The sequence below is a fragment of the Haliotis cracherodii genome, unplaced genomic scaffold, assembly GCF_022045235.1.
Source record: "Haliotis cracherodii isolate W230 unplaced genomic scaffold, xgHalCrac1.p SCAF_6, whole genome shotgun sequence".
Lineage (NCBI taxonomy): Eukaryota > Metazoa > Mollusca > Gastropoda > Lepetellida > Haliotidae > Haliotis > Haliotis cracherodii.
The window spans coordinates 11,393,994-11,416,808 of NW_027266319.1; the positions used below are offsets into that span (position 1 = coordinate 11,393,994).

General features: G+C 42.2%; 1 protein-coding gene across 2 annotated transcripts in view; it reads right to left on the bottom strand.

Moving 5' to 3' along the window:
- Positions 1–205: 205 nt before the first annotated feature.
- LOC139445104 (probable G protein-coupled receptor 85) overlaps positions 206–22,815 on the bottom strand; it is a 28,329-nt gene continuing 5,719 nt past the window's right edge. The window contains exons 1-2 of one of the 2 annotated variants that reach the window (XM_071226194.1): positions 15,913–16,696; positions 206–4,437 (exon numbers count right to left, since the gene is read on the bottom strand). In XM_071226194.1, the coding sequence (XP_071082295.1) occupies positions 798–2,291 (1,494 nt within the window). In that variant the 5' untranslated portion in view covers positions 2,292–4,437; positions 15,913–16,696 and the 3' untranslated portion in view covers positions 206–797. Of the gene's footprint in view, positions 4,438–15,912; positions 16,697–22,815 lie in introns of those variants that run through there. The other variant, XM_071226195.1, reaches the window with a different exon arrangement.

Here is a 22,815-nt window from a genome sequence, read left to right on the forward strand (position 1 = left end):
TCATAGTAGTCACACGACATACAACACACACTGTCACATTCACACCCTCGACACCATGGAACACCTTCTATAGCTTACAGTGTTTGGCACGCTGAATTCTACATGGAAACATTGGCTCCTTCCGGAATTACCACACTAAAGCAAACACACTCAAATTGACATAAGGACAACGTAACGAAAGTGTATCGTAAGCTGTAGCAAAAAAAAAAAAAAACGGCATTCAAGGAACACGGCCTGGAAGTAAATTTGGTCGTTGGGTGTGTGCAATTGTGCGTTCACTAACAACGTTTTGGGATACATTTCGTAGAGTGGTCATCTCAAAAGGATTATGGAATATTTCAGTTGAGCAGATATGATGTCCAAATTGGTTGTCAGATATGACATGCTCGTTTGTCAAACCGTATTATGACAGTAACGGAAATCACGGAACTGTGTCTTTGCAGCAATAGGAGTAGATTTAAAAAATCTAATAATTCTATTTGAAGAATTGAGTAAAATAACTACCTCGGGAATTATGACATGCTACCTAATCGAGATTGAAACTCGTTCCGAAGATTTAAAAATAATCCTTTATAATTTGTTTTCTTTACTTTGTAAAATATATTCTTGTAATGCATTGGCGTCTCCCGAGTTGAAAAAAAGCGTTATCATCAAAATAATAATATTATCTCTATCCGCTTTCCACGGGTGGCATACATATACATTCTCATCAATATCTTCATACAAGAAATGCGTTTATATGGTAAATACTGAAATAGCATGTAACTTTTATTGAATCGACAGAACGATTGAGTCGTTCATTTCCTGTTCCTTGTTTCTAAAAGAAACTCCTTCTTGTCATTTGCATCGAGCACTGTCCGCGAATGCTTCCTGATTGGTCCACGGGACACAATATACATAAGAGGGCACAACGCCACCTGGGTGTATGTTAGCCAAGCAGCGATGGTCACGAACACCGATCCAATTGTTCCAGTGTCACCAAACATTCGCCAAAACGCAAGCACAATATAGGGAAACCACAGCGAGCTGAACGAACAGGTTACGACAAAAAATAACCTCGTGAGGTGTTCATTTTTCACAATATGCAAATTCACAACCCTACCAAAATTTGGACGCACCTGCATACGTAGCGGATTCATTGCCGGATTGGCACCGAATCCATTCATGACGTTAACAAGTGCTTGTCCATTAGCCCCCGGGCCAAAAAATGTCCAGTTGGAACTCCGAGCAGGCTGATGTTCCAGCGGTCGCATCTTCCTGTGAGACCTCAGAAAGGAGAACACTCGCAAGTAGAGAAACACAGATACGAAGACAATAACGGAGAACACAAGCATGAATCCAAGCGTATCGTTTGACTTGTAGTATCTGTGATGAAAGGTGCACTGGCTTTCCTCTGGAATGAAGACGTATGTACCTATTCCTACCACAGGGGGGAAGGACATTGCAAACGCGATCGTCCATCCAACCACAACCACAATAAGGTTAACCAGTCCTCTGGATCTCCGTTTGTAAAATTTGGAATACACAATTGAGAAGTGGCGATCTATTGATATAGCTAATATGGCTCCTGATGAACTGTAGATGAAGAAGGAGTTAGCAAAGGCAAAGAGTTTACAAGCTGATGTTCCGTATTTCCAAACAGATCCTTGCAGGACAGTCATTAGCACGAGAGGAACACAAAACACGGCTCTGGACAAGTCAGACACACAAAGGCTTAGTAGGTAATAAAATGGCGGACGATGGAGATTGCCTTCTTTGACAATTGTGTATATGATGAACCCATTGCCAGCAACTCCAGATAATGCTATGAGCACTAGTGAGACTGTTTTTAGCACGAGTGCATCAATTGGTATTCCCTTGTAAGCTTCGTGTGATGTTATGTACGTGATAACAGTGGTGGCTGTTGTTACAAAGTCTATCACAGGCGGTGTCGTCCGATTATAACCAACTGTGTCGTTGCCAACGTATGTTAACGTTTCAGTGAAGTAATTGGTCACGGCAGACGTTGTTTCCTTTATCCAATTAGCAGACGTCAAGTCCGAAGACAAAGCAGACGACACACTTTCAGACGAAACGTCACTTGTCCACAAGTCTGTTACTGTGTTCGTCCATGCATCTGCCACAAAAGATGATGTTTCTGGTGCCACAGATGTCGTCTCTGACGCCGCATGTGACATCTCCGACGTCCACACAGCCGACTCAATTGTAGAATTGGACATCCCTGCGGTCGTGTTGTTTCCCACAGCCCAGTCGGTTAAATTGGAAGCAGTTGAAGTAACGTTATATTCCATAGCTCTGTATCTATCGATATGGTCACATCACAGGCACGCGTTCATTAAGTTAGCAGCGCTTGCAGCCGATATAGTTAAGTCCCTCTGGACCTATCATGCCCAAATGCCAAACTAGCAGTTACTGCCACAACGATGAAAACGTTTCTGTCGCGCCTGAACAGCAACAGATGTTAGTCATATGCATGAACTCCAATCAGCCTGTCAGTCATTTTAAACTTTTCAAATAAAAAAAATTCTCTCAAAACTTTACTAAAATGATTCCCTGAGGAACTGAGGCTGTACCGTTGTCTCGTCTGTATGTCCAGGGAAGTGAGGGTAGTTTAATTCGTCTGTAACTGTCTAAGATCAAGCGCATGGCTTCGTGCAAAACCAATAATCATGTTTGGCCACAGTAATCAGGTTTAAAGCCTCACATGGGCGTTTTCCACCGCAACGTGCAGCCAGCTCCACGGAGATTTCACAGCGTCCAACTCAAGTCCATGCAAAACCAAATGAGACCAAAATTACAAGCCAGTGCCGGTGAGGCCCCTAAGAGACTGAAATATGATGCTTGATCAGCAACAATGCCTGTCTGTATATAAAACAACAGACGTCGTTTAAACAATCATTTTCATTTGATCATACACACACCAAAGATGGAATTATGTCGATTCCCCGTGTTAATCATACTGTGGCACGATTTCATTGACTAATATTCAAGTTAAGCTGATTTACGGTCCTATCTCTACACGGTCAATTTGTCCTTGAGGAAATACGATACAATTAGTATAATTATATTTCAAGATTTACCCAATTCCTGCGTCTCCTAGCACTTGGCTTCCTTTAGGTTCCTCGTCTACCAGATTACTCTCGGCTAAATCAGTTTTTAAAAAAAACACGTCAATTGTATGAGATCCTCGTCTGCAATTAACACCTGTTTATCCTCGGGGCGTATCTGACGCTGGGGACATTGCTTCTCAAGACGTTAGGTTTTGCGATGTCCATTCTCATACGGTTAAGGTCACAGTAATGTAAAGAAAGGTACAATTAATGTAAACACGCCCTTCTAATTAAATGATAGCGTGGTTATAATTCCAAAGTGTTTCCTCTGTTTACAACTATCATAACGATTACAGATTGAGAAGCCAAGAAAAAGTGCCAGTTACAGAATATCTATAGTTATGTTTGAGAGATTGGACAATTTGCATGCAATATGATCGGCTCGATAAAACTTGAAATTACATAAGCTCCTTAAACCATAATGTCATGGGTCTCTTTACATTAAACCTATTTCAACTGACGTAAATCCTATTCCTGATGTCTCACGGGCACTTTGCAATGGGTGTTTGCATCAGTTACAAGTCGTTTATGTCCACCAGAAAGCCATAAATCAACCATCACAGGATGAAAAGCATCAAACTCTTAAGCTTCCACTTACAAGGCTTTTAGGCTTTTCTGTACCATATGCATCTTAAGAGCTTCTCTATATCACGTATCTGAAGTTTGCCAAGCTTCTACCACGCATGTTACCACTGTAGTTCCACTTGCTTTTCTTAAATGACATCTGCTGCAGAAACCCCTTGACCTTTCGTCAGTGATAAAGTTAAACGAATATTGTTTGCTCACTGTTTGAAATGCCTTCTTCTGTGAAGCCAAGAGCAACTTCAAAGACTATGTAGACCGTGCCGTCTGTGATAAAATAGTGCTGCGTATGTTGGTTTCTTATTGAGATTGTTGTCTGCTACATCTGGACATTTAAATCAACGGTGACTTTCCTTTGAAATGAGACCGCCTGCTAATATTAAAACTTCTAGATCGGTGAACAAGCTGAAGTTTTCGTCTGTCTTAAAGTCTGCATTTTAAATTCCCTTTTGTCAGCCTCGATCTATCACTGGCCTCGTAAAAACTCTATTTGTTTTTTTATTGTCGTCTGCTGCACCGGGAGCAGACGTCAGTCTTTGTGCTCATCACTTTTTTGCCTTGCAATAAGTCCAATGATTTCTGAGCATGCAATATTCAGCAAGTTGGTTCCATAATTTACAGCATGGCGTCATGGAACCCTTACAAATCTTCCGTTTTCCTTTGTGTGGCGTTGACGTTTGCGTTTTGGGCGTCCAATCATATCTCATCGAACTGATCATTTGACATCTGGAAGGTTACGTTCCTCCTGAAAAAGAAAAGAAGTTCGGTGACATGTAATACACATGTAATACATCAAATTCATTTACTTTAACAACAATTTATTTGAATTTAATGTTCAACCAGTTCAAAACGGTAAACTACGGTTATAACAAACTCAAAGGGACCACTAATTTTAGTTCGTTATAACCGCAGTTCGTTGTAAGCATATATGCAACATATATACAGCAAAAGATCAGGACCAAAAAGACCAGTTTGTTGCATCCGTCAAGTGTGTTCGTTATAAGCGTGTTCGTTATAAACGTAGTTTACTGTGAAATTAAATTCACATTTTTAAAAATATACTCTCCACTTCAATTTATCGGTGTTTTATACATAAGTTATATGCATTAATTGTGTCCTGAATATATTTCATATCAGGTGAGGTGAAATGGTGTTTAATGCCGGGTTTAACCACGGAGGCGGTCGATGGTGAAACATGGTGAAACCGATCGCTCGTCACATCGAAACCTGGGTTCGATCCCACACGTGGGTCCATGTGAAGCCCATTCGTAGATTCCCCGCCGTGACATCGATATGACATGATTGCACCAAGATGCGTAAAATCAACCTCACTCACAAGTTTATCAAAACCATGAATCACTTAATGATATCGACGCTGTTGAATTAAAGTGTCTCTTTAATACCCGAGCATGTTTCAACATTTGCCGTAACTTGCTCTTATCTCGAATGAACAAAACAGGTGATCAATAGCCAGGCCGCTGAAGCAATCATTATTTGCAATTTCCCAATTTAATGGCTAGTTTGATAAAGGGTCTTGTTTGGCTGAAACTGCTGGGTAAAGATCATCTGGTTCAAATTTCTGAAAGCTTTACTCTTTTATCACCTCTCTGGCATCTTTTTTCATTCTACAAATGTTTCACCTTCAATTTTATCCATTGTTTTAGGACGTAGTAGTTATATTGACAGATGAGATGGTATTTGAAAATAAAAATACATATCCGACAATTAATAATTAAGGGCTTCGAAATTTCCGAATAATTCAATTAACCATTTTCAAAATATTTTTTGAGGAACATGCGAATGATCACTGGATCCTAATGACAAACTCCAGCACGTCGCCATGACAGAAAACGCGTCTGGCAGCAAGGGACATGTCTCATTAACGATCCAACGAAATCGTCGCAATTAGAGCAATTATTACTGAAGAAATGTTCCGTAGCCTTGACCTTGCGGTGGTGGGTTTGTTACACCGCTAACAGAGCTAGGGACTGCTTGTGGCAATTCTGGGTACGCCACTCGTAGCAGTAACATCGTGGGATGGGATGACGCGATATCAAACCAGATCATTTACAGAACCATCCATTATACAATGACGTAACCCGCTGTATTGAGAAATGAGGAAATGAATCTCCGAGGGATCTTTTTGGAACATTTCCCATTGTTCCATGAGGTTAGGTGATAGGGGATTAACGTCGCGTTCACTTATATAACGACGTGCATGCACGTGTGTGTGTGTGTGTGTGTGTGTTTGTGAGTGAGTGAGTGAGTGAGTGAGTGAGTGAGTTGGGTTAAACGCCGCTTTTAACAATATTCCAGTTATATCACGGCGTGTCAGCTTAATGTGGGAGGAAAGTCCGAAGTGTTGCAGGTCTCAGGCGTTTACCACTTCGGTATGGTGCTGACAAACCTAGAATCATAATTGGGGAGAACCCGGATTTGAACCCACAATCATAGATTTCTGGCGTGCCCAAGGGACGCAAGTCTGCACAGCGAATTGCGGCGGCTTAGACGACTGGGCCACCCGTGCCCCCGTGTGTGTGTGTGTGTGTGTGTGTGTGCCTGTACTAGTACGGAGCTATGTTTTATAGTGCCAGCCCACTGAGATACCATGCCGCAGTTTAACATGAAACAGTATACTGACTCCGAGCCAACCATGTCGTACCCCTTAATGCAGAGGGCCAGGCATATGTGTCATATTTGAAACTTGTTAAATGAAAATTAAATTTAAATGCTTTTTAGTATCATTAAATCGTAAAACTTCAATCGCAGCCCAGCCCTTTAACCTTCTTGGATGAACAAGTTCGTGATGTGAAAATATGGAAGCTCAATGCTGAACACGGTGTCCACGTCCACCATCCAGCTACAGAATGTCGTTAGTCGCAACATTATCACGTACGTGTTCAAGCCATCTGCATCAAATGGCCATTAACACCTCTGTAGATACCACCTCGAGGTTCTCGATGCTACCAGGGCAACTCCAGGACTTGACCTCACCCGGCCAAACACTAGCAAGGAGGCAATCGCGTGTCATCGCCACCTCGTCAGCCTCCTTGTTTGGATTGTATCCCTGGTGGATGCGACCTGGGTCAAGTGTGAAGTTGTTATGCTAGGACCAGAACAGACACACAAGACAAATTGTAATTTCATGTCAGGCAGCCGCTGGAGTTTCCCGTACCAAGTGGTTATCTCCAGGTCCTCATCACTTACTTAACGTCACTACCTTCATCTTGAAGGTTTATATACATTCGAAATAGATAAGGTGTCTTTATTTCCATCAACTTCGAGACAAGGGTTTATTTAATATTATTTTCAACATCTTTATTTGAGTCAGATTCAAATGAATTTGGGTTTCATTCAGCAGGATTTCTCTTCAGAAGTTGATTTGAACGCGTGTGGGGTACGCGTGTGGAGTATTGAGTTGTGAGTTCTGCAGGCAATAGTGGCTAGGGTTCAGTTCGCATTAATGTAAAGGTTATATAGATCTATTTGTATATACTTCAATGTTGTTGTTGCGTCGGGTCTTATTTCAGCACTTTGAAATGGGGGGCGGTCGGGTAGTCTAGTGGTTAAAGCGTTCGCTCGTCACACCGAAGACCCGGGTTCGATTCCCGACATGTGTGAAGCCCATTTCTGGTGTCCCCCGTCGTGATATTGCTGGAATATTGCTAAAAGCGGCGTAAAACCATACTCACCCACTTTGAAATGGAGCTCAGCAATGAACAGGTCCTCATTCAAATGAACCATAACAGCTCACATTAATGTGAAGCTGCACATATAGTCTCTATATATCCACCGTGTCGTTATTTTCAGGTCTAAATATAGACCCAATATCAAAATCTAACTGACTGAACGCTTTTGATTTATCAACCTTTGACCAGACTCATTGGTATCTAATAACAAACTTTTATCGTATTGATAAATTGATGCCTCAACTGTAGAAGTAAAGGGCAATTCTAAACGGTGATATTACAAAAGAAACTTGTTCACAGGGTATGCCTCGATAACAGTGAGTGAGTGAGTGAGTTGGGTTTAACGCCGCTTTTAACAGTATTCCAGTTATTTCACGGCGTGTCAGCTTAATGTGGGAGGAAAGCCCGAAGTGATGCAGGTCTCAGACGTTTACCACTTCGGTGAAACCCACGAGCACGGGTATGGTGCTGACAAACCTAGAAACATAATCGGGGCGAACCGGGATTCGAACCCACAATCATAGGTTTCTGGCGTGTCTGAGGGACGCAGCTCTGCACAGCGAATCGCGGCGCCTTAGACGACTGGGCCACCCGTGCCCCCGCCTCGATAACAAACCAGGTGTTCATATCAACCAGGGGCGGTTGGGTAGCCTAGTGGTTAAAGCGTTCGCTCGTCACGATGAAGACCCGGGTCCGATTCCTGACATGGGTACAATGTGTGAAGCCCATTTCTGGTGCCCCCCGCCGTGATATTGCTGGAATATTGCTAAAAGCGACGTAAAACCAAACTCACTCACTCATATTAACCATGTATGGTGCATTCCCATTCTACCAGGGAAGAAATATGGCTTTTGAACCATCACTAATCCATTTCCTCCTCATAACGGTGATTTGTAAGAAGTAAGTTTGGTGCTATTACATGTATTCGTCGCCAAGAAACTTCCAATTTACGAAATAAAAAGATGTATGAAATGCACTCGTGAAAGGCCTGTTATATACATCGTTTTGCATTAAGGAGTCCGTCCGGGGTTACGGGTTCTCTGAAAGTGGGAAGATATGATTGGATAAATAATTTCGTTGATCATATTCCGCGTTTAGGGATGAGAGAGGTTTCGTTGGAATTGGAATACATAAAAACTAGATTCATGTTAACGGAGAGTTATTTCATTTTTCTGATCTGTTTCAGCTCTCGGTGCTAACGATGTTCTGGCTGGTATTCATGGTGAATATGGAACCGTATACTATAAATACTAAACACGTATTCAGTTGGAGATCAACGCACAAACTCACCTGTTTCACAAAAGTTATTATGTTTCATACAGATCGATACTTTTAAAAAGTTTAATGATTCAGGAAATAGTATGTAAAATCCAAACTTAGAGGAGATCGACGTTAGTCTGTAACTCATAAAGAACGTGTTTCAAATACAGTAAACTACGGTTATAACGAACACGCTTATAACGAACTGACGGATATAACGAACTAACTTTTTAGTCCCGACTATTTGCTGTAGTTATGCTGTACATATGCTTATAACGAACTACGGTTATAACGAACTAAAAATAGTAGTCCCTTTGAGTTCGTTATAACCGTAGTTTACTGTAATTCACTTCATTCAACAACAATTGTGGTGAAATCACAATCAATCGGGACCTGGAACGATTGGTGGCAGTTTTACTATTGCAATAAGTATTGCGGTAGTTAAAGGCACTTTTGCAATACGATTACAATCCATTTTTGTGTAATCTATTTTAATTGTGCGAGTGGTTTTGAGGTATACCCCTTTGGTTCACAATCACTCGTCACAATAGGTACAGCAAACTTCATCAGTCTTGCCGTAGATTGAGGATGATGCTTGGGGGGATGGCAGAGAGTACGGGAGGTATCCCTGACAACTGTCTGATATATAAATGTGAACGCCATTTGAATGTATATCCACGTGTCTTTATGTGCCGGTGTTTATTAGATGAAAGCAGAATGGAAAGGTAAATCATATTTTCTTTATTTTTCATCATATTACGTGTTTTTAAATAGTGGAGCGCGACACGGATGTTAAATATTGATATGTTAGCTTCTCACTGAGCGAATGAATTGGGCTTAACACCACTTATAACAGTCTTCCAGTTAATCACTGCGTGTCAGCTTAATGTTGGGAGGGAATCCCGAAGTGATGCAGGTCTCAGACGCTTAACACTTTAGTGAAACCCATGAGCACGGGTATGGTGCTGACAGACTAGAAGCAAAACGGTTTATGGACCATGCTCAAACTCTTATAGAGCTGGAATCAGTCAGTGAGTGGACAGTGTTTAACGTCGTTGTCAGCAGTAACACAACAACGACCGTGTGTACTTCCTCTTATTATATATTTCCCCTGTATAGTACAAAGTGGTATCAGTTCATCTGATATATCCTAGAGGAGTGCTGATTGCGTCTTATCGCCACATGTGGTCGTTCTCGGTATGGTACATTCCCATGCTGTTATGCTCTATCGTTATTAGATTAAACTCACATGGATCGCCCTGTATATACAACCAGATGCGTCCGTTGGTCTCTGGTATACACGAGCAAGGGTTATAATGATTACATTTGGTCTGACACACTACAAGCCTGCTCTATCCATGAGTGTTTTTTCCGTGTTTGGAGTGAGTGAGTGAGTGAGTGAGTGAGTGAGTGAGTGAGTTTAACTCCGCTTGGAACAGTTTTCCCCTCATATCATGACGTGTCAGGTTGATGTAGAGGAAAGCCCGAAATGATGCAGGTCAGACCTAACCGCGAACATGGGTACGGTGCTGACAAACCTAGAAATATAATCAGGGCGAACCGGAATTTATACAACCACGATCGTGAGTTTCCGGCATGCTTAAGGGACGCAACTCTGCACAGCGAATTGCGGCGCACAAGACGACATTGCGACCTGTGCCAACTATGGCCTCTGTCATCAGCAGCAATATCTATCATCACACATGTAGGAGCGTGTAGCGAGTGAGTGAGTGTTGGTTTAGACAGCAGTCAGCAATAGTTGGGCTGAATAATGGTCTGTATATGACGGGACCCGTGAAGTTTCCGGGTTAGAATAGGTCTTCATCAACCCATGCTTGTCGTAAAAGGTGACTATGCTTGTCGTAAAAGGCGACTAACGGGATCGGGTGGTCAGGCTCGCTGACTTGGTTGATGCATGTCATCGATCCCAATTGCGTGGATCGATGCTCATGATGTCAATCACTGGATTGTCTGGTACAGACTCGATTATTTACAGACCGCCGTCATATAGCTGGAATATTTCTGAGTGCGGCGTTAAACAACAAACAAACACAAACCAAGCTATAAACGAAAGATTCCAGACAAGTGAAACCAGTGACGGAAAGTAAGCACATGGGTCTACGTCATCAGAGTAACATGGCATGCCCCCAGTTTGACCAGTAAGGTGTCTCCACCAGGCACATTGTTGCACAACGATCGACGCAATCAGGATGCTATAACACACGATCATCCCAGTCACACATTGTGACCATTCGATATCCATTTTAGTCGGCATTTATGACAAACACTGATACTGGGGACCTACTCCACATGAAATCTCTAAAGACACAGTGTGGCATGGACTAGCATCATTACTTAAAATCGCCATCCATCACTCATTTCAATTTCTCATTCATCCCCAAACGAGGCTTACTTTGTTGTGCTATTTTTGGCAAGATATTTATAAAAAAAGAGTAACTGGCGCCATGTGCAAGTATGGAATTTCATTGTGACGTAGTCACGTGTTGCGTGAGGTCTGCCTATTATTACTCGATGTCTTCTTTTAACATGATATATCACGAATAAAGTCTCGCTGCTCTCGGCGTCGTCACCGTTATGTTTCTTATCATCATAAAATTCGTATCATCATCGTAAATATTCATATAATCACAATCATGATAACCGTAGACCTATGGCAGTACTTCATCATAATTGGTGATGCTGCTGTACGCATAGTGCTAGTAACTCATTGGACGATCACATCTACACCAAGACGTCGTGCACATACACAAGCCTCGTTTCCGATATTAGCCAAAAGATGTTTTTTTTCGTTTCTGTACATAATAGTCCGGCTTTTTACATCATACGGATAATAAATAACGCTAACAATGACATTATTTGACACTAATTATGATTACAGTAATCAGGCGGAGAAAGATGATATTACCCTTGTATCAGCTAATCGATGAAGCTATTTCAATTATTTCATTGCGTGTGCCAGGAAAAAGATGATTTACTGAAAGAGCAAATTACTCAAGCTGAACAATTATTAATTCATTTTCTACAGATTATCTTGTTCAATGTGGCTTTCACGCCGAAACATTCCGCCATTCGTAGTTTCAGTGGACCTAAAATTGAAAATTATGGATTCAAGAAAACATGATGGCTGAAATTCGATCTGGATAACTGTGTCCAAATTTCAAACGTGACATTTTATCTGTGTTTATGCAGCCTGGAAAATATCACTTCGCTTTTCAAATAACCCCAAAAAAAATCGATGTCACAAAGAACAATTTGTTCAGAAACGCTTAAAAGCCTAGGGATCGCACTTGCTGATAATTCACCCATAGTACCATCTTTTTTGTGTCGTCTTTTTATTCAAAAGAAATAGATTTCATTAATGTATCCCCTGGTTGGGCAGCATGTAATTTTTTGTGATGTTTCGACATGGTATTAATGTATTCTTGGCACGATTAGTTTCTATTACACGGTTTCATTGAAAGAAAAGCGGGGTTACTCTTGGTGATTGATGGACATTGTTGGCATAAATTGACAGTTGACAAGTGAGAGCGACATAAATATGCATGTCTCTTAACCTATGATACATGATCAAAACAATATGAATATCAATGTTTTTCTCCCGAACTTGGACGCTGATTGAATTGATTATAACAAAGCTTACAATATGCGTACTGGTGTAGGCGACCAGAATTCAACCATATGCTATCCGCGTATGTAATGATAGCTCTGACAACTGCAACCATCTGTCGTATGTTTCAAGGGATGAGGTGAAATGGGATTTAACGTCGCGTCCAAGATTATTGCACTTATATAGCGACGTGCATGGACGTGTCTGTGTGTGTATGGCTGCTTGTACTAGTCCGGACTGATCCCGATTTATAGTGCTAGCTCACTGAGATACCATGCCGCAGTTTAACATGAATACCCCACTCAGACACAGTATACTGACTCCGAGCCGACCAGGCCTTGTTTTAGCCCCTTAAAGCCTTGCACCTGACAGGGTAACAACAAGTACCATCTTTTAACGTCTTTTGGTATGACGCGGCCGGGGAACGAACCCCGGACCTTCCGCTCTCCGGGCGGACGCTCTACCACTAGACCACGGAGGCGGTCCCTATGTTTCAAGAAGGTACCGTGATTTATGTGACTGTTCTGATTCTTGGAGAGCAATACCAGTTCAGTAAGAATTGGAAATGCGATGCAATAGAACGCCCTACTGTAGATCCCCAATTTGTAGCAGAAATCTTTGACAATTGCGCCAGCGCATGCCATTATCTGCCAAAACAGATTCATTTGGCGTAAAAGGCAAAAGAGGGGTGAAAATGATATGAATGGATAACTGAAATTCAGTGATGTCACCAGGTGTTTGCGAAAATGGTCAGCATATCCTGTTCTATCATAAGCACCCACCACTGTCCCGCTATTTCATACCCCGTCAGATTAGTGAGTATTGTTTTACGCCGCTTTGTAGAGTCGAAGATGTTTTCCATTTTGGTGAAACCCACAAGCATGGTGCTGACAAACCAAGAAACATGACCATGGCGAGTCTGGGATTCGAACCTACGATCATAGATATCTGGCATCTCCAAGTGATGCAATTCTGCACAGCGTGCCTTTTCATACTCTGTCAGAACAGGGGCGGTCGGGTAGCCTAGTGGTTAAAGCGTTCGCTCGTCAGGATGAAGACCCGGGTTCGATTCCCGACATGGGTACAATGTGTGAAGCCCATTTCTGGTGTCCCCCTCCGTGATATTGCTGGAATATTGCTAAAAGCGGCGTAAAACCATACTCACTCACTCACTAATGCTCAATGAAATCTGTTTTCCAGTTAATCGAGAGTGATTATTTTCTGGCGTTTTGTTATATTTACAGAACTGAAGTTGTTCTACTCTAAATGTTTTGGCAATGGTATATACATACGTAGACCGCCTCCGTGGTCTAGTGGTAGAGCGTCCGCCCGGAGAGCAGAAGGTCCGGGGTTCGATCCCGGCCGCGTCATACCAAAAGACGTTAAAAGAATAAATTGATGGTACTTGTTGTTACCCTGTCTGGCGCTCGGCATTAAGGGGCTAAAACAAGGCCTTGTCGGCTCGGAGTCAGTATACTGTGTCTGAGTGGGGTATTCATGTTAAACTGCGGCATGGTATCTCAGTGGGCTAGCACTATAAATCGGGATCAGTCTGGACTAGTACAAGCAGCCACACACGCAGCCACACACACACACACACACACACACACACACACACACACACACGCAAACATGCATGCATGTCGCTATATAAGTGAATAATCTTGGTCGGGATGTTAAACCCAATTTCACCTCACCCCATCTCACATACTTACATTTTGAATTGTTTTATTTGTGGTTCTGGTCCCAATCTCGATCATATAATAAATGTTCCACTTGTAAAAAAAAGAAACTTAGTAACTATCACCCACATTATTTAAAAATACATGATTAGCTGGAAACACACTCAAGGATTGGCAGGTCCGGATAGGAGCAATTCAGGCTCGTGGGTTTATTTCCTGATATGACAAACAATAACCTGGTTCAATCAGTTGTTGAGACTATAAACAGGCAGACATAAACGTTTTATTGCTTGACAATCTCACAAAGACGTCCACGCTATAGCGGTTCCTAGTTGATGAAGGTGCTAAAGCAGTGACTTTAAATAAAATCATTGAACAGCTAAGGAAATAAATACTATATCCTGTATCCAATAACATTTCTTGTACGTCTTCATCACCAACATGACGAAATTAAACTCTGTGTGCAGTAATCTAAATGAAATACGTCTGAATGTGGTAAATGTTTTCAAACAACACAGCGTCCGAAACGAACAAGGGTTAATGGCCAACTCAATCAAACGTCATTAGCGATCTGAAAGTCTCAAAAAACAATAGGAAGTGAAACGCAATGAAACGAGGTCTCATTACGACATTATTCTCGCGATCAACATGGTCATCGTGATGGAAATATCCCATTAACGAAGGGGTCACATCAATCCTGTACCAAGATCAGAGCTGTGTAAATCGTTCTGGAACTCCAATCGCCCGAAACCCATTTTCCCATGCTGATTAAGACGTACGCGTTTCTCATGCCTCAAAGGCAACTTTATGCAACGTGTGCTTATAAAACGATGGCTTTGCCTATCGGTGCCGTGTATGTGTTATAGGAGAGACATTATAGATCTTTCCTACGAGGAGAACTTGGAGATTGGTTTCCTAAAGATAAGGTCAAGTAGTGTGCCCATGCCATTTAGATGTACAATAAGAGGTGCTCTTTGGATTACGGACGTTTAGACTCATTGTATGTCCATCAAACTGAAATATGTTACTTGAATGGAGGTAGTGACATTTTGATTAGGATTGAGGTCTAACAGTACTGGCATTGATACAAGGTCCTTTCATTTCCTTTACCAGATAAAAAACATACCTATACTTAATGGTGGAACTGGAAAACCGATAAAGGAGGCATTTTTTAGAATTTAAATCGCACACCAGGCTTCATGGCTGCAACATGTAATATTTATAAAGCTTATTTCAACAAAACTTTATTTATGCCCCAATAAAATTCGCCGCAAATCCTTGTCGTTAATATACTTCTCCTTTCGAACTTACATAAATTCTTTTCACGACTGACATATTGTCTTTAACAGACTGGGTAATCAGCTTATCGATGTGTTTTTGAAAAAAGTGTTCATATAATCAAGTAATCCTTTTTGAATTAACAAAAATGCAGATTATTATAAATCTGAAATTACAGGAGGCCTTGTTGATGTCACAGTCTAAAACAGTATTTCTAGGTGTTTGATGAAACAATAACACTTCGGATACCAATGAGGTAATTAGCTTTGAGACCATTACAAGCCTCTTAAAATACGTTAACCATAAAACAAATCGTGAATCTATATCAAAATAGATAATAATCTAAACGTGGTCAGTATTACCAGAAGATTATTTATGATAAATAAAAAAATAAGTTTAACATCTCGTACAATCGTGAGATAGGATTGATCGCTATAATATCACATTAATCAAAATCATGTATATTTTAGTAAGTATGGCAAACAATACATTCACAAAAATAAATGAGAATCTAAAGCACCGTTTGTCCTCAAGAACAAGGACATGGCGTTAGCACAATTCGGACTCACAGAAAGGGCGATTAAAGTCCCTTAAGACCCTACAGACATACATGAAGTCACTGACACGTCTTAAAATGCACTTATACAACACAAACGAGTTGCGAGAAATCAAAGATAACTTACATGTCTGTCCATATTTGCATCTACTCGGGGATCCGATCACACACAAGCAGTCTTGATTCAGGAAATTGATGAAGTTAAGCTTGGGTGCTACCTAACAAGCACCATGGAGCTCCAACAACATCAGTAGCTAAGGGAGAAGATACTTCCGACTTGCAGGCAAGGTAAACACTCTCATGGGCAGGCTCCCTATCACCAATCTGTGAGGAACTCGCAGGACCACGCAAGCCTGTCAGTTAATGGAAGATGAGGCTAGAATCCTGGATGAGATATAGGAGATGATTGGGGATTAAAAGTCCTCACACAGGTGTATATCTCGTTCAGCTGTCGTTAAAGACGAGAAGTGCACCTGAAAGCAGATCTTTGAGCCATTTGCGCTTTTGATCCGAATTTTTATAGTAATTATAATGGCATATTTGATGTATTTGGGCTAACCTTGGTTCCAGCTGTCTGTCTGTTTAAACCTAAGCTCCTTGTTCTATGATGACGGTGACGCTGTGACTACTTCTGCTTGATGGATGTTGTTGTAGATTGTTCGATTTTCGATGTTCCAGGAATTGCCAATACCTAACAGGAACACCTTTATAAGTTTGTTTTCAATCTCACGGTGGCCCCGTATCCTACAACCGAATCGCGAAATTGCCCTTTAAAGAGTGTCACAAAATAGTTGAAGATTTCGATTCCTTTTTTATCCGTGTTCGTGCAATGATCTGTAAAACACGAACGGAGCAGACGACACTTCTAGTGATTCCGAGGAGCGCGTGCACCTCACGTGACTTTACACCGTGGCGTTCATTGCCAAATGAGTGCGGAAGAATTCCTGCAACAAATTTCACTCATTGTTATGAACGATTGGTTGAGCTGGTCGGTTTAGGACTGCGGTGAGCAAAGGCACCATTGACGGTAATTAAAGCCATCGATTGAAAAGCGCGTCCCATCTCTTGGCAGAACCCGGCACGTCTGTCCATTCATCACAATTGTACATTTGTAGCTCTGCTAATTTCTTCAAGTCGTAATGCGACAGGAGAAGGCATGGGTTCATCCCCTACACCATAGTTCAACGTTGTGGTGGACTGTGGACAACGTCCCTCATGCCAGATCGATCGTTATATGTCTATTCACAGACAAAAGGAAAGCCTGTAGCCTATCTATCAAAACAATGGCTCAGTAGCAGTGTCCCTCTCTGAACCGAGCTTCAACATAAAGCCGACTGGCTTCTCTACGGAAATTGATGCTGAGGACGGACGTAGTAGTCGGATGATGAGGATGCCCGTCTTGTTATATGTCTACATGATTAATAACAGTTGGGCAAAATTGTTCTTTTAACACACGAATCATGCTTAACCTTCAACGTAAGAAGAAATATTGTTCAAGGCTCTTGTAAATAGTGAAGGAATGGATTTAGCTTCATGTGGCAACATTGATCTTCTCACTGTTGACTATGTGAAAGTTTGGGCACGGCTGGCCCAGTCGTCTAAGGCTCTCCGCAATTCTCTGTGCAGAGTTGCGTCACTTTGGCACGCCAGGAACCTGTGATTGTGGGTTCGACTTCCGGTTCGCCCCGATTATGTGTCTGGGTTTGTTAGCACCATTCCCGTGCGCGTGGGTTTCACTAAAGCGATGAACATCTAAGACCTCCATCACTTCGGGTTTTCCTCCCACGTCAAGCTGATACGCCAGAAAGCTCACTCACTATATGAAAGTATGTATGTACAGCTGAAACACCAGCTAGGTCAGACTCAAACAAAACAGACAATCAGTTAGTAAGTTAGTATAGGTCCCCGGGGCTCTGTTAATTTTTGTTTGTTTGTTTGTTTGTTGTTTAACGCCGCACTTCATGGTTAATAGTCGTTTGAGGCGACTAAATAGAATCGGGAGACCCTGTGACTTGAGTTGATTTATTCGAACTGTATGACAAGCGGGTACCACCAGGAATGAGTTCCACAAATGCACCCGTGCGGGGTATCAAACCCGCGTTTTCGGCATGAAAAGGCAACGCTTTGATCTCTTGGCTTCTGCACCGATGTGATGTTGATGATCGGTTTTAAGCCAAACCGGTTTTGTAAGACACAACATCGGACTAATTAACAAAATATACACCTTTAACTCGTTTTACATGCATTCATGTGGTATAGTTACCATAAGGTTAAAACACAGCTGTTACAATTACATCCGATATTGTCGACACAAATATTATTTACTGGGGAAAGCTTGAACAAAAACTATTTTGCTGTCTTTGTGCCAAAGGAAATCCACTGCCAGCAGCAGGTGCTCAAAATGAATGATCGGAATAAGCCACGATATAATCGCCCCTTTCTCTTAATTGGTGAAAAAACGGACTGTTTCGTAGTAACATTTCCATGGGATCTGTCTTAAACGATACTCTTATCAATCGCCATCGATCACCCTGTTGAGTAAAGTGGTCCCCTCTTCGTCTAGGATATACTGCCATGTTAACCCTTTGCAGCAAATTAGGCTTGTGTCTCTGTTACCATGGAAACATCCCTTTCATCATCATGATGAACTCCCATATGTAATTATCTGCTAGTCAAAGAATGACTTCATTATGCCCCATGTCATTAGCTAACCATGTAATCAGCTCAGGTAAATCAAAGGTAATGCAACGCGCGAGCAGCTTTTAATGGCTTCATTTTGAGTAACGTGAACTCTCCAGTTTTTCAAGTTAAATGGCTAATGGCACGAGAGAATATTCTATTCCGGTTCGTCATATTGTCTGATGGGTACTTTAGAACCTGCACTTTAAGATAAATCTTCATCGCGTAATTGGGTTGACATTTACGTTTGGGTACGGTGGTGGCACGTGGTCCTTTGTGCTGCGTACATGTCACAAGTCCTAATTCAGACAAAGTTAGGCAACACTGGTTGCGGAGAGTAGGTGGATGGGTGACCGCGTTCGGCTTGACTCCTGACGGCAACTGTCCTGCCCATACGGGTTACATGTGGTGTCTCCGTGAGGCAAATGACTCTGTTAGGAAACATGCCTCTGTTTGAATGGGTACCCGGTAGGATGATACAATTTTGTGACTGTAAACCTTTATCCGATATTCAAATATTGAATTCATTAATTTGCTGCTATCAAATACAAAACGTAGTCAGCTGGGTAAATTATCATTATTTTCATTATCTTGCCTCTTGTCACTGTCAGACCGCCTCCGTGGTCTTGTGGTAGAGCGTCCGCCCTGAGAGCGGAAGGTCCGGGGTTCGTTCCCCGGCCGCGTCATACCAATAACGTTAAAAGGTGGTACTTGTTGTTACCCTGTCTGGTGCTCGGCATTAAGGAGCTAAATTAAGGACTGGTCGGCTTGGAGCGGGGTATTCATGTTAAACTGCGGCGTCGTATTCTCAGTGAGCTAGCAGTATAAATCGGCATCAGTCCGGACTCGTACAAGCAGACAGACAGACAGACACACACACACACACACACACACACACACACACACACACACGTGCATGCACGTCGCTATATAAGTGCAATAATCTTGGACGCGATGTTAAACCCAAATTTACCTCACCCCACCCTGTCAAAATCCCGTGAAGGTTATTGAAACAGAAACTGTGACCTCATTTTTTCAACTGTTATAATAAAGCCAAGCTGAACATTAATCCTTGTGCAAATATATATATTTCATCCTATCTGGGATGACAAACAGTGCAGATCGTGTCCAATGAATATTTTACTTGTTGTTACTTACGAATCACTCGCATGCAGTGCGGTCACAATTCATCAGAGGATTAATCAAGGTACTTAATCTAATTTTTGTAAGTAGTCCGCAGGTGGGCTTATATTGAATATTAATCCCGATATCTCAGGACAGATATGACCAGTGGACGAGATGAGCACGCTCGCGACACACGCTATCGGCGCACGCCACCAACATGTTTCATATGCGGAGTTTCCACATTTCACCGCAACACAACACGAACTAATTATTTGTATTGTGAGACACCGGAACCAGTGACGGGAAGCCCCCATGGGTACTGCATCTACAGTGACTGACACATGGGCTAATGCGCCTGCGGGCGTACACGTGGGAAGTTCAGGAGCTCACCTTACATGGTCGTGACCATACAACACTGGCATAGTGAAGCTTTTGGAGTCGTGATGAGTGTGTGAGTGAGTGAGTGAGTGAGTCACATGGAACCAGAAACTAGTTGACTCTTTAGTCAATGGACTTCAAAATAAATGACCAAGCTTGATTTAACACTGCTCTGAACAATATTTCAGTTGCATTACAGCAAGGGCCTATATAGCTCCGTGATTACAGCATCTCAGTTTGATGTGTGAGTGAGAGGGTTTAACGCCACTTTTAACAGCATTCCAGTTATATCGCGGCGTGTCAGCTTAATGTGGGAGGAAAGCCCGAAGTGATGCAGGTCTAATACGTTTACCACTTCGGTGAAACCCACGAGCACGGGTATGGTGCTGACACACCTATTAACATCATCGGGGCGAACCGGGATTCGAACCCACAAGCATAGGTTTCTGGCGTGCCTAAGGGACGCAACTCTGCACATCGCATCGCGGTGCCTTAGACGACTGGGCCAGCCGTGCCCAAACTTGTTGTGATGAGACAATAATAGTATCCAGGTATGGATGGTTGTCTTTATGTTACACAAGCATAATGTATTTCCCACCTGTTCGCTTCTTCCCAAAGGCAAGGGGGTTAACTGACTATGAAAGTCCGGTTTCCACCCTTGCCGAACACGGTTGGAATTATGGAGTTATACGCATAATCCAATCAAAATCGCGTAACGAAATCGACATCCGGTTCGTAAACTGTCGTGCTGATTTCGATCGAGGATTTGCAAAACATGCGTACCGCCAACTCGGCGTCAACAGATATTTTCTAAATCCTTTCATGCTTTTTATCAAGGTGCTCAAGTGATATGATTGCACTTCGCCAAGTTAGACCTGTTTACCACAAAATAGATTTTGATTATCGATCAGATCGTCTTTACGGGGCGCCGACGTTTTTTTTTTGAAGCAAATGCAAGTGATATGAGTGGTTGGATCTGATTGGACAATAGGAGGGACATAGAAGGGACATAACTCACAATAGCCACTGGTGGCGTTACGATCGAGCCCAGATATTCCAGCTCAGTTCGGCAAGGGTGGAAACTGGACTTTGGTAGTCACTTAACTCCCGACATTTTTTATCCTTTGTCAAAACCTTATCCATGCTCTGGGTGTTATCGTTGCAGTAAATGTCTATCATCCCCCCTGTCGTGATATAACTGGAATACTGCTCAAATCAGCGTTTAACCCAGGTCCCAGGTCTAACAAAGTAATAGGCTCGGCTGGTCAGGCTGAGCGCCTTGTGACAGTGACTGCATATCATCGACGTCCTTGGACGCGGCACACACTATCAATCACCAATTTGTCTGGTCCAGAATCAAGTTTTAACTGGTTGCATTCATATATGAATAAACAATGCCATTTAGAAAGTGATCAAATGTAACAATTGTGATATTTGGGATAACACTTTCTTAGTAAAGTACAGATTCTCGTACTTTTTGGAGTTGAGTCCCGTCCGGGATTCGAACCCACACTTGCCAGAGTGAGGCACCTAATCGCCGGACGGGACTCAAGCCATAAAAGTACGAGAATCTGTACTTTACTAAGAAAGTGTTATCCCAAATATCACAATTGTTACATTTGATCACTTTCTAAATGGCATTGTGTATTCATAGCTTTCGGCCATGGGAGCCGTGCCAATTTACACTTGTCAGAGGGGTACTCAAAGTGCGTGATCTAGACTACCAGTTGCGGACTTTCATTTTTGTGGAAGACTCGGTGGCTCACTGGGTTAGATCGCTGACTTTGTGTGCTGGCGATTAGGTGCCCTACTCTGGCAAGTGTGGGTTCGAATCCCTGACGGGACTCAACCCCCAAGAAGTACGAGAATCTGTACTTTACTAAGAAAGTGTTAACCCATATATAACATTTGTTGCATTCATATAGGTAACAATATTTAAAACGTCAACGCGTCAGAATAATAAGTCTCATTTATATGCCGAAACAGATTCGATTTGGCATAAAAGGCAAAAGAGTGGTGACAATTATTTGAATGGATCACTGGAAATGACACCAGGTGTTCGCGAAATTTTATAAGCATGTCCTACCCTAACGGTAGCACCCGCCATGTTTGTTTGTTCGTTGCCTGTCGCCGCAGTACTCCTGCAATACGACATAAGCTATGATAAACATGTCCCTCCTGCCCCTTGTTCGTTGTTTAGGAGTCCATCAGCTCACCATAAGATGCTTCGACTATATTGACACGGGAGTTGTATGTTGATAAGGAGTAGTATGGGCCCTGCACAAATATCCTCTCAGAAAGGTAATCAACCAAGAGAGATTGTAGAAGCAGAGTGCCGCCGCGGAATGCTTACTGTCAGACAGGACAATGAGGCTGCCTGGTCTTAGAAACTTTGGCTTATCAAAGACCTTGGTTCGATTCCCAACATGGATACAATATGTGAAGCCCATTCTTGGCGTATCGTTCCGTGATATGGGGTGGTGGGGTAGTCTAGTGGGTAAAGGGTTCGCTCGTTACGCCGAAGACCCGGGTTCGATTCCCGACATGGTTACAATGTGTGACGCCCATTTCTGGTGTCTCCGCCGTGATATTGCTGGAATATTGCTGGAATATTGCTATAACGACGTAAAATCTGACTCATTAATTAGAGTATGCCGGTTCAGAGCTGTTGAAGAGTGGTGGTCAAACTAATATACAACGTAATGTAATATTAACTTCTACGAGAATTAATATATTGGTATAACGATGTGCATACACGATCTGCTTGCTCTTAATTCACTTTACCAGGGACGTGAGAATTGTGACTTATCAATTATTAATTTCATACGGACATTTGTATGGCATAAGG